General features: G+C 39.7%; 1 protein-coding gene across 23 annotated transcripts in view; it reads left to right on the top strand.

Moving 5' to 3' along the window:
• MECOM (MDS1 and EVI1 complex locus) overlaps nucleotides 1-16,136 on the top strand; it is a 96,745-nt gene that overhangs the window by 64,105 nt on the left and 16,504 nt on the right. For all 23 annotated transcript variants that reach the window (XM_061637272.1, XM_061637273.1, XM_061637282.1 and 20 more), the window contains one exon: nucleotides 12,769-12,935. In XM_061637272.1, the coding sequence (XP_061493256.1) occupies nucleotides 12,769-12,935 (167 nt within the window). The remainder of the gene's footprint in view (nucleotides 1-12,768; nucleotides 12,936-16,136) is intronic.

Below are 16,136 nucleotides of genomic sequence, written 5' to 3'. Positions count from 1 at the left end.
TTTAAAGACTAACATGGTTACATTCAGAACCCTCCAATGTAATGGGCAGCACCAATTTCTTTTCATTGTTGCTGTTTTGGATTTTTCCAATATGGAAAATAAGAGCAACAAGGAAAAAAGTAATATGTGAAAAAGGTATTTACTCCAGCTCTGACAGGATGGCATCAAGTCTGCCTGACATTGCTGTGGAACCTCAGCTGAAGGACCTGGGCAACAGTAGATATCAGAGTGTAGATGACAGCAACCTCCACAGTGTTGGCTCCAGCTCTGGTGTTCCTGATCCACCTCCTTGCCAGTATAAACTGAGACCAAGAAGAAATTCAACTCCTTTCCCTTATAATCCAAGGCGAGGGAAAGAAAGACGATCAAAGGGGGTCTATACAGCAGGATACAGATACTTGTCCACAAAGTGGCTTGATCTCATTTTTAACTGCAACCTAGGAGCAGCTGAGGAGGGTGGGTGGGGCTCACCCTAACTTGCCTGCCACTCTTGTGTCCTCAAAAACGATGGAGGGCCATGAAGCTTTTGAAGCAAATGGGGCATGTAAACACTGGCTCAGTTATGATGAGATGGGGGAGGAGATTTCCTGGGTCTCTCCAAAGCCCATTGATTTACTAGCTCCACTGGTTGAGCCAGGAAATGAAAGCCAGGAGAGATTCACACAAGCTGAACGTGAGATGGGCATTGCACAGGAAAGCTATCTTTCCAGAGAGGGTGTTCCTGACAGTCCTCATGAACTTGATGAAGGATCTCTTGTTTTCTATGTGCCACCCCAGATTATTCCTCTGGAGGAGGAGTACCCATGGGGTGGGGCTAGGTACAAACAGAATTAGTCCTAAGAAGAATTTTAGCTTTTTTTTTTAGCTTCGGATGGTGGAATGATGGAGAACCCCTTAAGGGGTCCAATCTGGGCCCTTGAAAACTGATAAAGGAGAAATGGATTTCTTTCCCTTAGTCACACACAGCAGGCATTAAAAGCAGGCCTGTGTGTACAGAAAGCAGAAAAAGGGTTAAGCTCACTTTGCTGCAAATTCCTTAGCATCTCTCTGTGCCAAGAATGGCTAAAGCCATTAATTTAGTATTGTTTAACCCAATGCCTACGACCTCTTGATTAATATACCTCTTCTTTGTGATTTTGGAAATCAGGTTTCTGATATTATAGAGCAGCTAAGGAAAATCTTCATAATGGAATCAAAGTGAAAGACAAGATAAAATTTTAGTTTGACATTCAGTTTTTATAATAGCATGATATGTATAATTTTATTCCATAAATGTAATAAGTGTGTAGGCCACCTTTCTGCTTCCCTCTGTGTTTGATGGAGAGCGGCTGGCTGCCATTTACCCCTTTTCCTTTACTATTGATTGATTGATTGATTGATTGATTGAATTTATTAGTCACCCATCTGGCTGGCTGTCCAGCCACTCTGGGCGACATACAACATAGGCATACAATATGTATTGTATTAAAAATCTAAAAACAATAAAAGATAAAATCTAATCTTACTGTGTTCCCTAATCATTCTTTATATTATATTCTTTAGATTATGTGGCATTTGGTTATAACATGGTGATTTAAAATTAATATTTCTCTATAGCAAAGTAGTTATAAGCAGAATTTCACATAGAAACTGCCAGTCACTCTAGGGAGAGCCAGATTTGGCTTTGAAATCATGGTATCACTCAAAGAACATGTTGTAACGTCCTAAGAGATATTCTTGACCAGCTTGACTGGTCAGGAGCCATGATAGAATGGAATGGAATGGTACATATTGGTTTCAAAACGGTACAAGATCATCAGTAATATATGACAGTAGAATAGTGGTAATATCAGCCAAGGGGACAGATTGACATCAATGAATACAATGGGGATGGGAGGTATCTACTTGATTATGAATATCCATGAATTCCTTTTAATAAAACTATCTGGCTGGTTGGAAATATTTCAAGAGGGAAGAAACTGTTATGTTACAAGGGGAAGAAACTTGGGGGATTGGTTAAATCATTGTCACATGCTGTAACTGTACACTCTAAAAGATATGTGCACACCATGCCTCATTGCAGTCCCTTCCAGACTTTAGGGGGGACTGACCCTGCATATGCTTGTAGAAATAAAGGCCTACCTTTTTGCTTTAAGCCTGCGTCATTGATTACTTAAAGGACCCTCAGCAAAAGATCCCAAGGAGAAAGAATTCTCCAACAGTTTCAGAGCCCGCTTTCATTGGAGAACACTGAAACAGAAAGCATGCAGGTGGTGCTAGGCAGTATCTTTCAGGGCCTGAAGCATAGTTGGCTTGGACCAAAACGAGAAGCCCAACTGCTCCTCATGGCACTTCTTCAGTTCACCTCAGTACTCTAAATGTGACCGTTACCTTTTCCCTCTCTCTTTGCAGTCCTTTGTTCATGGTTAGTAGGCTGTGGCTTAAGTGGCAGCCTGCAAACCTTCCTCTTGGTGAATGAGTCAGATGATTCGTTTACTATGAGAGAAGCTGGGAAACAAAGCATCAAATACAAGCAGGGTTGTTGTGTATGTATGGACCTTTGTGGGTGAGTGGCTGGGATCTATCGATTGATTGATCAATCTGTAAAGTGTCAACATTTACTTGGCACTGTATAATAATTATGAATTGCAGGACTGCTATCTATTACAGCAGTTCCCATTTTTTCCCCACAGACCACGTGAAAATTGCTGATGGTCTTGACGGACCATTCCATGATTTTTCTGCAATTGTAGCAATTGCAATGTGCTGTGCTAGATGCTGTATGATTTTAATTGTATTTTTATTGCTTCTTTTATTTCTTATATTGTATTTTAAAATATTACAATTTGTACTACATAAAATTCAGATTGTGATACAATAAAAAAGGAATAAGAAATAAAAAAGCAATGAAAATACAATTAAAAATCAATATGAATATTTACTGTGGGCATGCTATGGACCACCAGAATTAACCTTCTGGACCACTGGGGGTCCATGGACTGCAGTTTAGGAACCCCTGATCTATTAGACATAAAACAAAAGGAAAAGGAACAGGGAGGGGAAAAGAGAGAAATCAAATTCAAGTACCAATTCTTCATAAGATACATAAATGTTTTAATGATGAGCAGGTGGAATGGCCACTGAGGGAGGTAGTTCTGAGAAAGGACAAGCCAAACTGCAGTTGATTCTACTCAAGCTGATAGAGTGAGCCTTGGTGTCTTACCTCTTCCACAGATGCAGCCAGATGGATTTAGTTTGTGCAATATGATGAGCATTGATGAAAGGAAGCAACTACCAATAGTCATAGCTAGTCACATGACAGGGTCTGACCTCTATAAAGGTTTCCAGCCAAAAGTTGCTCTTTTTCTGAGCAGCAAAGGGGCTCAGGCTCAAACTGCATGTGAAGACAGCAGAGCCATGTTTTAAAACCCAGATTTGCTCAAAGAAATGAGAGATAGGTGTGTAGGGTTTAATTTGATGAGCAAAATGGATATATAGCTGAGAAGTGCAGACCTTTCCTGCTGCATGCCTTTTCTTCCTGCTGTATGTCCCACAACATCACTTTTCTGGCTTCACTACCAAAATTGAGATCAGAAAAGAGAAAAGCCCATAGGGAAAAGGGTGACAGGAATATACATGATGAGAGGATTCATCTCCCCTGTGCACAGATCTGGTTTTAAACATACATCTCCCACAATAATGTGCAGTTTGAGCTTTAGCTCGCTGCTGTTCTCTGCCACATACGTACCTGGCCTCTACCTGCCTCCCCCCCTCCCCCATGGATTGGCAGGTGGTAGAAATGGGTGAGAATTTCAATTCAGTTCACATTTCAAGCTGAAATTTACCAAATCCACGCTTTCTGAAACAATATGAGAACGGAAACACAGCCATCCTTCAAAATTTGCACTCCTTCAAATTTTGCAATGCAGTTCTCCAACCAAACAATGCTTATAAAAATGTATATATTAGGAGAAAGTGTGCATGCAAATGAATATATGAGTGAAAATAACATGCAAAATGCATTATATGATGCGAAATGACTTATAAAATGTGTTTGGAGAAATTTGCACTAAAATGCTGGAGAATTATTATGAGCATTTTTTAAAAAAAAATAAAATCTCAAATTGCTGCAGAAAGGTGGAGAAGTGAATTTAAGATTGGAAAAATGAGAAACTGGAAGAACTGAAGTTGAGTGATCTTTCTATCCCTAGCAGGCGGTGGGTTTGACTGTGACACAAACTAGATCCAAGCAAGTATCTGCAGACCCATCCTTGGCTTACATGGAATGTGACTTTCAGAGATTTTTTTGTATTTTGGGAACATTACACATAGCTAGCAAAAAACAGGTTGAAGGTCTTTAACATAAAGAGAGTTGTTTGCTTCATCAACCCAAACCCATTGTTCCAGTTTATATTCTATTGTCACTTGTAGGCTTAAGGCAGTTTGCAGTATATTAACATTTCTCCTCCCTTGTCGCATCCCACTCCTCACTGGCAGATTTAGAAAACTAATTAAAAGAGAATGAAAACCAATTCCCTACCAAATGTCCTCTCTCCTGCTTCCCTTTCTTCTATTTACATGAACAAATACACATGATCAAATGCATAGAATTCTTCTTGAGGGTCCCTAACAGAAAACCCTAAGAAACATGTCTTGGCACAAGATTGATCAAACAATGAAAATATGCTGAACTTCAGTGGTCCAGATTTTTCAAAATGCACTAATTAAAATAGAAAACAAACATCTGTGGTTTTTCCTTATGACAGTCAGCCATTTTGTGAAATTAGCCTTCACTGGCCTAATCAGAGCTTGGAAAAGTTACTTTTTTGAACTACAACTCCCATCAGCCTAATCCAGTGGCCATGCTGGCTGGGGCTGATGGGAGTTGTAGTTTTAAAAAAGTAACTTTTCCAAGCTCTGGGCCTAATTTATATAATGTTAGGGTCTTGTAATCTGAGGTATTGTCTACTAGACCGTTTCAAGCTATTAAGTTAACATTTATTTTGAACAGACTGTTTGCCCTCTATTTCTGTAACTGTTTTTATGTTCCTAGCTAATAAACTTTGACATAAAGGCCCAAGACCTTGTTGATGATATCAAACCCATTTGAGATGCTTATAAATACTCTCCCCCCCCCAAGTTATGGCCATGTCTACATTTTTGGGCCTGAGCTGGGGGGAATTGGGACAGCTACAGGTTTGCGTCACCCAACAGTTTATGGCCTCTTAGGGACCAAAAGGGAGGTGTGGGATACAAGCCGCTTCCTTTTCTAAACATCTGGATGCAGATAGAATCAAGTCTTTACATATGTAAATCAAAATTGCTGTGCTATGTAACATAAGCTATACTATTTTGTTTTGTTTTTTAAATCACTCAATACGGATTAAGAGCAGACATTGCTTAACTGTATGCCCAGACAGGGGTAGAGTGGAGGAGAATACAAATAACTCTGGGAATTTCTCAGTATACATATAAAATCTAATTCCATGTTTGTTGATCTGAATTTCCTCTCTTAATATGAGGTAGCATGTTGTTTTTTTGGATAAGGAATGCTGGTTCCCTTGGTGAGGAAATTTCTCAGCTTCAGACATCTGTTTTAGCCACTCATTCACATGTGTATCTTCCTTGCCTAAACTCTGCTGCCTATTTTCTGAGGTCCAAAAAGCTGGTGTTTGGGAGAGAACTGTTAGTTCCACAAAGAATCAGCTCAGGCTAGGAGCCTATGTGGGAGCTGGAGGCTCCACCCCTTTTGGTTCTTAGTCAGGTACTACTTCTCCTCCCGAGTAGCCTCACATGCAGGTAGCTGGGCATTTCAGTGGTGACTCTGAAGCTCCTTCCCGACTCATCACCTTTTCTGCTCCTGTGGTGTGTGAGTGGAGAACAGTCTGAAAACTGGCAGGAACCCAGGGAATTGTGGGGGCCTGTCATCCTGGGGCAGGGATAGCTAAATCCACTGGCTATTATTTATTTAATCAAGATGTTTACACACAGCTTAATGAGTCACATTTATAAGCAGTGTACACAAAAGCAAAAAACAGAATATTAAGTAGCAAATGCATAACATTTTATCATAAGAAGCCTGAACATTAAAACCTCTTCAGGGTCACTGGCAGTGTGGAGTGTTTTGCTCTACTTGCTGCTCCCCTGGTGACACCTCAGGTGCGTGGTCCAGGCAGGGCGGAACCCTGACCCCTCTCTTATGTCTCCCCCACTCTTCATAAGTAGTTGGGTCTTAAAAATCCATAGTTGCTGTGAGGAACAGACTTCCTCATTGAGGCCTCTTTATCAGTGCTTGAACTTCAAGCCCCATGCCACACTATAACACTTAAAACAGGTACCTTCTGCCACAAGCTGGTTTGTTCCACAATGGGGAATATAATAACTTCCATTTCAGACTAATGGCCCACCTTTTCCCACACTATTTCCAACAGATGCTACTTGGGAAGCTGCCAAATAGGGCATGATGGAGAACCATGCTCTGTTTCTTGTCCTCAGCTTGTTCTGCATGTGAATATGGTGGTTCCATTCTTACCTCTGAATACCTGGCTAAAATACCTTCTTGACTGGCCTATCCTCTATGAACTCTTTATAGAGTTATTTATGCTATTGGCCATCAAAACACTCTGTGATGGTAAACTCCATACATTTATTGTGGAGGGGTGATTTTAAAAAAAATTAAATACTGCTTTAAAAGTTATGAAGAGGTATTTCCTTGTTTGTCCTGTTCATGAACAGAGTTGTGAGAGATATAATTTATCATTTTATACTTCACAGTGGTTATAGATTGATATCTATCATGCAAGTTCCAAGATTTTGCTCAGCAGTAGAGCACATACCTTGAACATTCTTGCTAAAAAGGATTTCAAGTAACTGGACAGGGAAAACTTCAGCCAGAATCCCTGGAGAACTGTCACTGGCCTTTTCTGGGCTAGATACCTTTGTAAAAATAGATATAGACCTGGTTGGGTTTCATTTGTGCCAGTGTTCACTGGGACTAGAACCTTTTTTCCTGTTATTGACACCTGAGTTCAGCCCTAGGATTTGCAACAGAATATATACACAAATGAATGAAAAAACAAATACATACATAAAGCTTTTGCAAAATGCTTTCCTTATGCCAATATATCATCACTACTAGCTCACACCTGTCTCGGAATAACAGAGATGGGCTTCCTTCTTTTGAAAGTTGGTCCAACATAGTAGGCAAAGCTGTAATTTATGAGCCAGGAAGTCTTCAGTTCAAATGCTGCATTAGCCATGAATTCATTATGTAACCTTAGGAAGGTCATTTTCTTTCTGCTTTGACCGTCATCTGGAGATAATAATACTGGCCCACTCTACACAGTTTATTTGTTTGTTACATTTATACCCTGCCTTTCTTTCACCATGGAACCCAAGGCAGGATACATGTGGTTCCCAGGCAGTCTCCCATCCAGGCACTGACCAGACCTAGACGTGCTTAGCTTCAACAAGATGGTGGCCTCATGTGCCTTCAGACCATAGCCAGGGATCAGTTACACAGTTGTTGTAATGGTCACTGGCATGATATATGTGAAGCATTTTGAACACTAACAAATAGTGCTATGTAAACATATAGCAGTAGTAATAATATTGTTCCAGATCAGAGGGAATGATTCCTGGGAATGACTGGAGTAGCTTGCCCTTCTGTTTTTAGAAACTACACAGAGAGCCATTCACATTCTGGTGGCCTGAGTTTTTGCTAGCAGTCATTGTTATAACTATGACATTATTGTAGGGCTTCCTTCCCCTTCAACTGCTGATATGTCCTCTAGACCTGAGTTCTGCCTCAGCAACCTTTCTTTGGTTTTCTTTGTCTGGGAACATCTGTTCAGATGGGGAAACAATGACCTTTTGCCTCAGCTGAGGCAAAGAGCTACCCTAGCAGGCATTAAGGAGATTAAAGGAAGGCTGCTCTGATATCTTTCATGCTGCTCCAGTGGTTTTCAGCAGCGAGAGAAGAGAATACAAATGGGCAAAAGGGCTGTGTGCAAGAGGGAGAAAGGAGCCAGTAATCTCCCCCATCCCCATCACTTCGCTTTTATCCCTAGAGTGTTTCAGGTGTGATTCAAAAGTAAAGGGGAAAGCAACTTATTTCAGTTGTGTCACTAGGCATTATGGAAGATATGGGGATGTCATTAAAAAGGAGTTTGATTTTTGCCCTTTAATGTCTAGTACAACTTACCCTGAATCCGAGGTAATGACTTTGCGTTGTCACCACCCCTCTCATTTAGGTAAGGAAGCACACAGCATCATGTCAGGAGTCATGGGGCAAACTGAGGTGGATGCTACCAGGTTGGGGGAAAGAGACTCAACATGAGGCTGCCGTTTTTGTGTGGGTTTAGTTCCACCTTTAGCTTTATGTACTCTTTCAGATGCTGATGCTGCCTGACCTTGGAGCATGTGCAACCTCCATGTCTTCTGTTTTGTATGAATGAATCGGGTATAAACACAACTCACTCTCACTAATTATATTCTTCATGAGCTGATTAGAATGATTTGTTTATCTGGTGTTGTTTTGCATGTAGAGTGTAAGCCCTGTTTGGGTAGGTTTCAAGGCAAAGTATTAAGCTGGCCATTTCATGTTGATGAAATTTTATTACACCAGTTCCCATATGATCTGTATTCCTCAACAGGCAGCCTCCGGGCTCGCTAGGGTTGCGTAGCAATCCAACTTGCCCTTCAAGTCCATTGCTGTTACACCCGTACCTTTTATTTCTGTTTATGTTGGCTGCTGCAGCTCAGTCCTACCTGCTATTTACATGACTTTTAAAGAATGCCACCTCCCGTAGGTGCCTTCCTGTGCTCTGATCAGCAGGTCCTGTTTCCATCTTTTGATTCAGGAATGCCCTACGGCTAAGAGAGTTTCTTACTTAATTGCCCCTGAAGTGGGAAAACTCTTTCTGAAACAAATGGTCTTTAATAAACTCAGGCACTTTTGAGAATTTATTTCCCTTTTGCCTTTTTGCCTTCCTGTTCCACTTCCACATATGTGAGGAGTGCAAGAGCGTGGGGCTTGGCCGTCTCCATCATGTCATCAACATTGTGGAATGTTCCCCCTGGTGAGATGTGTCAAGTTTCCTCACTATTGATTTTCCATCACTAGGTGAAAACTTAGCTGTTCCAGAACGTTTTTTTCAGATTTATTCTGATATAAGCGGCTCCATTGTTTGTCAACCATGAGATTCTTAGCTGGCTTTTTTTATTGTGAGCTGAAGGTTTTTACTTTTGATGTTAGTGGCTTCAAGTGCTGTGTGAATGGAAAAGAATGCAGCAAATAAGTATGTGTATGTGATGAAATGGAACAGCCAGGACTGGGTGCATAAGCAGCTGTTGGAAACAACAGAAGCATGTGACTGGTCACCAGTCCCTGAGGTTAGGGATGGGGTGGCAAGCCCCATCATTTGAGTAACCCTGCCGCGTATTGTCAGTGCAGCCCTTGAAAGTCAGATGTGCATTAACCAAGCTGATGGGACAAGTGAAATGAGCAAATCAGCACTGATTTGTATTAAATAACTAGTACATGCATGCCTTAGGATAGGACTGAGCCTTAAATCTTCATCAACTGCCATGGCAATTACTTGATTAAGACATTTCAAACAGGAAAGGGAGAACAGGTTAACCTACTACTTAGGGATCTGTGGGAGAGAAGATTGTTGACCCAAGTACTAGTTTAAAAGCCCTTGGTAATGAAACTGACTCAGATATTTAAATATATTTAGCTAAGCCATTTCTTATCCTCCCAGACGCATGTCTTCCTCCCCTAGCCAGAAATAGGTGCTGTCCTGTCCCACGTGTCACCACTAATCTGCCCAAAGGCCAAAAGCCATTTCCCCCCATCCCTTTATCTCACGCAATAGTAAAACAGCAAAATTATTTCTCTCAACGAACAATTAGAAGTGATTAAATGCAATGAGAAACTACAGACTGATTCTGGGGACGGGGAAAAATAGGAAGGAGTGAAAAATAAATGTTATGATAAGGCTGAACTCTGTAGGCTGATAATGATATTGCTCTTCTAGGCTGGAATAAACCTCCTATCCCAACCAGAATCATCATTACATAGCTCGGCCTTACGATCAGTACCCGTCAAAACCCTTCATATTGACAAATGCCGTGTCCACTTGCATCTGTAGAGAATGTTTGAGCAGCTGAGTGATTATGAGTCAAACCCCAGAGCTTCCAGCCCTTACTGCTTCCCTCTGCTTTCCCATTTGTCTCCTGACAAGTAAATGTATCTTGACTTTCCTCTGAGATTTTTTTTTTTTTTGGCACAATGTTTGATGAAAGACATTTGGCAAATTGGCAGTGGTACCCTGTACGTTGCAATTTGTAGTGAGCATTAGAAGTCTGAGCATGGAGTGGAAGGGCAGGCTATGGGCAAAAGGGGGGGGGTACCAGTCCTAAGCAGAACATGAATAGTCATTTCAAGGAAATGAAGAGACATTTATTTTGGATGAAAAAGAGCAAGTGCAAATCAAATGACTATTTTTATTCCATCTCTGAATCTGAAAAAAATAAAATAAGCTAAATCAGTCGCCTTCCATATATCTTTCTGTGAATGACAAGTAATATTGAGCCTGATGGAGCCACTTCTGTGTAAATGCATTGCAAGTGAGAGGCAGATCAGGTTCACAGGTAACTGTGCTCATGTACTATATTGGTGTTTTCTGCAAAAATGGCTGTATTTAGGACTGGGGCCCTATTACCCTAGGGCGATTCCACAATCATTCAGAGCAAAAGGTGTGATTCTACACCCTTCTGTCCAGCTGAGTATTGTCAATTCAGTGTCAATGAAGGAAAGTGAGAAAAGATTTTGTAAGGCTATTTCACATGAATTTTGAAGGTGCAGAGTTGCTTGAACACTTCTTTACTCAGAACTGTATCCAGCAGTGTGACTTCTCCGTCAAGCAAAGCCTGCAGACATAAGGCTTCCCTAAAGAGCCCTTGCCTCACCTTACGGACATACAGCTTGTTACCACCTGTTTCTTCTGTTTCCCTTACTCACTGGTCAATGTCTGATCACCGCTGCTATCTTATCTTTAGGGACATGCAGTATTATTGAATACCTGTCTGCTCAGAACTAAGTCCCATTGTGTTCAGTGAGACTTACTCCAAAGTAAGCCTGGTTAGGATTGGAGCCTGCTTTACGTATGCCTTGGTATAGCATCTAGCACTCAGTTGGCATTTCATATGTGAAACAGTTGCAGAAGCATTAGTAGTAGTTATTCATACTGGTTTTACTCATGTATTTATTCACAAAAAGTCAGGAATAGCTTCATTAGGCACAATCTTCCAGCCACACACACAACTCTTATCTGGCACAAAATGGTAAGGGGGTGCAGGACTAGAAATTGCATGTGCAACATCTGAAGGACTGGTTCAGAAATATATGTTCATCACTTAATGATTCATGTTCACACAACAACAACATTTGTTGCTTTTTATGAAAAAAATCCATAGTGTTTTAACAGGATAAAATATAACGGATAAAAACAATTAAAACGAGAACTTTTAAAACAATGTATAATACAAAATGCCTAGAATGATAGCTGAATGTGTGTACCATTGAAAAGGATTGCACTGGAGGTGATAAGAAAGTTATGTCTGGGGGTATTAAATCTACATTTGCAAATGCACACGGCCACATAATACTGAAGACATTAAGTGATGAATATCCAAGTGTAAGCCGTCCTCTGTCTCTGGAGCACTGACATAATTAAAGGTGACTGATGTATAGCTAGCTGACTTTTGTTCAGCTCTTAGCCTCCATCAAGGCTTCAAAATTATTTGTTTATGTGTGTAGACATAATGTTTGTATGTTGCCACAAAATAGAAGATTTTGCTTATTAGTCTGTGACCATAAAAATAATGCTATCCCTTCCTCACTTCATTCCTTAAATGGTATGAAACACTAGTATGGGGAAAATAAATCTCCATAACTTCCATAACTGTTTTGCCTCAGATAATTTTAACTGATTCCAGTGCAGGCCTCTTATACCTTAAGCCCACATGTTTCAGTGTACATGGGCTATCTTGCACATCATAACCACAATGTCATCCTGCTGCCCTCAATCAAGTGCTTCCGTGGAACTTCTCTATTCATATCAAAGACATGCGCACATAAAGCAGCCTTCTCCTCTGAAGTTACTGGGGAAGACCATTCATAGAGAAGCTCTGTAATGGTACACCTTTGGAGTTGTGGATCAAGGGCTATGTAAAGTAAATAAGGTAAATCTATCCTGTTATGTGCAATGCCTCTTTTTGTGGCAACACACAATATATGCATGTAAAGAAAAAAAATTAAAGCCTTGAAGAGGCTAAGAGCTGATTTTCATAGGGCAAGATGAACACTAGATAATTGGCTGGTGGGCTAAAAACATATACTGATTTATCTGTAATGGCTTTTTTTCTCCCATGATCTTTTGGGAATTGTAATTCTGTCAGAAGTTTGGGTTATCTCTAATAAAGCTGCAGACCCCTGGAAATGTCATATCAATTAAACTAGCTTGAATTCAGTGTATGTTGATAATATTCCCTTATCAGAGTAAACTAACAAACAGTGTGGAAAAATGTGTTATTGAAATAGTAACAACTTTTACTGTTTACTCTAGCTAGAAAAAGGAAATAAAAAGCCGACTGTTTTCAGTATTGCCAACTAGATATGATAATCCACTTTTTAAAAATGGAGCCTTTTTCTTTACCAAATTTCATTAATTTTCTGTGGAGTACAAGAATATCCTGACAGTGTTTTTCTTCTCCATCTTGCAGATGTCAGCTATAGAAAACATGGCTGAAAAGCTAGAGAGTTTTAGTGCCCTGAAACCAGAAGCCAGTGACCTCATGCAATCTGTCCCTTCCATGTTCAACTTCAGAGCCCCTCCCAGCACTCTGCCGGAGAACCTTCTACGAAAGGGTAAAGAGCGCTATACCTGCAGGTAAACTCCCCAAGCTAATTACCCACAACAGGCCTTCTTAACATCTTTCTTCTCTTGCAAGCCACTGTTTACCTTAGAAATTACTTGAGATTGGATGATGAATAGGGATTATGGTGGCTCACTGGCATTTTAAAAGATTCTTTATTCAGCAAGACATGGGCATAGTGTTTGATTTTCTGTTTGTTTGCAGTTACAGGAGAAATTTGTCCTGCATTACCTTGAGTTTGATAAATGAAGCCAAAACATTACATACACAGGCTTGTTCCAAAATTTCCTCATCACCTTTATATTAATGCATGATCTTTTCCCTCATAATTTTTTCTGATCATGAGCTGCAAGACTGTTTTTCCCCTTGGTCTTTCCTTTGATAATGCCAGAAGCAAAATTTCACAAGATCTGTGAATGATTAGATGTGTTAAAAAAATCTGAGTCGTCACTGCAAATATTTGGCTCAAATCAACGTCATCCTAAAGAAATCAATGGAAGTTCTGTTTCAGAGTTGGATCTAGTTTATAGACATCTGTAGTCTTTCAGGTTCTAAGTGGTAGACCAGCGTTAGACTCAAAAGGAGCCTTTTTGTTGACCCCTGAATTTAATGAATGCCACTCATTGTTATAGTGCAAATGTGAATTGGAAAATTCAGTTAAATAATGTTCTGGATAATGCCCTTGACCAGTAACACAGTTTCCACTTGCCCATGTCTGAAACAGTTTTGAGTCTTGTTTTTTATTTATTTTAATAGGTGGAAGAATGAATGATTATGCACATGAGCACCCGTGTAGCCTTTTTACATCTCAACAATGCATCAATATTCCAGATATTTTCTTATTTTTCCCCTGAAGAATGAAATTGACTAGACCAAAAGCTACTTTTGATCTAGCATAGTCAATTTTAAGCCTTTTGTGATTTGCATAGGACTAGGTTACTAACTAGAATTATGAAAACAGAGCAAACAGGCCTGTTCAGTTACAACAATACTCTATCCATTTTGTTTGGACAGTTGTAAAGAAATTGATATTGAGCCAGACCTACTTTCATGGTAGCAGTAATAGGGCAGTGACACCTCTTTCTCCATAGAAATAATAATATGTACACAGCCATTACATATTATGTAATGTTTTGAATTATTCCTTTATGATAAACATCCGTGTACCCCAGGGACAACAACAATATTCATTTTCAACTTCCACGGTATTATACAGCCACAAGAGTGGCTGTATACTATAGCCAGCGGGGATTTTTCACATTCCGCAAGTTTAAAAGTTAAAAAAATGCCTGGTTGATTTTTAATTAATCTGAGATATTGTACTGCCCTACAAAGTTGTCAAAATGCAAACACAATTTGGGTTGGTCTTTCACAGTCCAATCCACTTGCTGTGTAGCTTGGAAGAATTTGGTAACATGTGCCTCTGAGCATATGGTGAGTGGTGGCAACACCTGTAATCAGCCCAAATAATAGAAAGTAGATATGTCCTGTGCTAATCTTGTTTTAGCCGGGAGGAAGCAACATTATTAAGACAGTTGATATAGTTCAGATGGTCACTTTAAATACCTATAAGACGACTGGGCGTATAAGACGACCCCCAACTTTTCCAGTTAAAATATAGAGTTTGGGATATACTCGCCGTATAAGACTACCCCTGCTTATGACATGCAGGTACTTAGCAGGAAAACTGTCACTTATAAACTTATAAATATTAATATTTGGATTGTCCAGTTGTTTTGTTTTTGTGCCTAGGAATTACCACCAAAAACTGGGGAAAGATGTGAGAAATCTTTTTTTTAAAAGCAACATTAAATGCCTAGACTCTAGTTTCCAACACTATGGAGTATTTATTGATTGATTAAGAGAATTTATATCCTGCCCTTTTGCTGTTAAAAACAGAGCTCAGCACAGCTTACAAATATAGTAAAAACAATAAAAATACACAATCAGAGAAAAACAAGCCAAAATGTTAGGAAAAGGAGTCTTTCACACCACATGCTCAGTTCTAAATACTGTTGCAGCAAGTTTTACAAGTTCCTCCAGTATTCCACCGGTGCAGGCACTCAGACATTCAAAGTATCTGTATGTTTATTAGGTTTTATAAAAGCAGAGCTTTGCTTAACTCAAAATTTCTTCTCCCTTTGATAACCACATCTACACAGGTTCCACCTCCATACTCAAAATGAAACTGAGCCTGGAAGTGTACAACAACCCCACACATACCTTGCTAATTCAATTATCAATGCCAGGATGTCTGTCTTATCGACTACTCTCCTGCTCCCCCCCCCACACACACACCGGGCATCATGAAAGACCCAGTCCTGGGCTCAGAAAGAAAATAAATATCTGGTCCTCTTCAAAGTATTGATAAACCTCTTGTTTTAATTGAAATAATAATTATAAATTCTTGTTCTTATCACTAATGGGAGTTAATTATCTTGCATATGCTGCTGTTGCTTCTATGGCTGTAACGGAGTGAGGTTAAAGATAAGTGAAATGCAAATAGGAAAAAAAAATACAGAAGGCAGTAACACTTTCCTAAATGTAATACCATACCAACCACAACAAGATTCCTATAAGGCAAAAAACTAAGCATCTCACAACCAGTCAGGATTCCTAACCAAAAACCAAAAATATGATACATGAAGAAATATTTATATAAGCATAACTATCAAATATATTTATTATTTACACAAACTGTAAAGATATTTATAGTGCAATCCTAAATTTATTTATTCAGAAGCAAGTCCCAGCGTATTCAATGGGGCTTACTCAAACAGGGACAGAAATGCAACCTCAAGTGATAAGCAACTTCATTCACACAACCCAAAATTCCGAATCATGCCACTTTACACTGTTTTGCAACTGTTTATACTTGTTTTTATGGTTATTGGATTTTAAATGGCTTTATTTCTTGTTGTGAGCTGCCTTGGTTTCCAACCCTACCTCACAGGGGTGTTGGAAAGACTCCATACACACACGCACACACACTGCAGATGTATAAGTACATACAGCCCATATAATAGTTTATTGTCAAACCAATTGGTCATTGCAGAAAAATCAGTATTAGTTTTTTAAAAATCAGTATTAGTTTCCTACAGAATAAAAACTGCAATACCTAAGTAAGCCCTGCCTACTTGCTTTAAAATAGGACTGGGGGGGGGGCAGAAAGAGAACACAAACACAATTCTTTTTTACATTCACTCCAAAGTCCC

The sequence above is a fragment of the Rhineura floridana genome, chromosome 7 (genome assembly GCF_030035675.1).
Source record: "Rhineura floridana isolate rRhiFlo1 chromosome 7, rRhiFlo1.hap2, whole genome shotgun sequence".
NCBI lineage: Eukaryota > Metazoa > Chordata > Lepidosauria > Squamata > Rhineuridae > Rhineura > Rhineura floridana.
The sequence above is the reverse complement of the archived record's forward strand: the minus strand, read 5'-3'. Positions and strand labels throughout refer to the sequence as shown.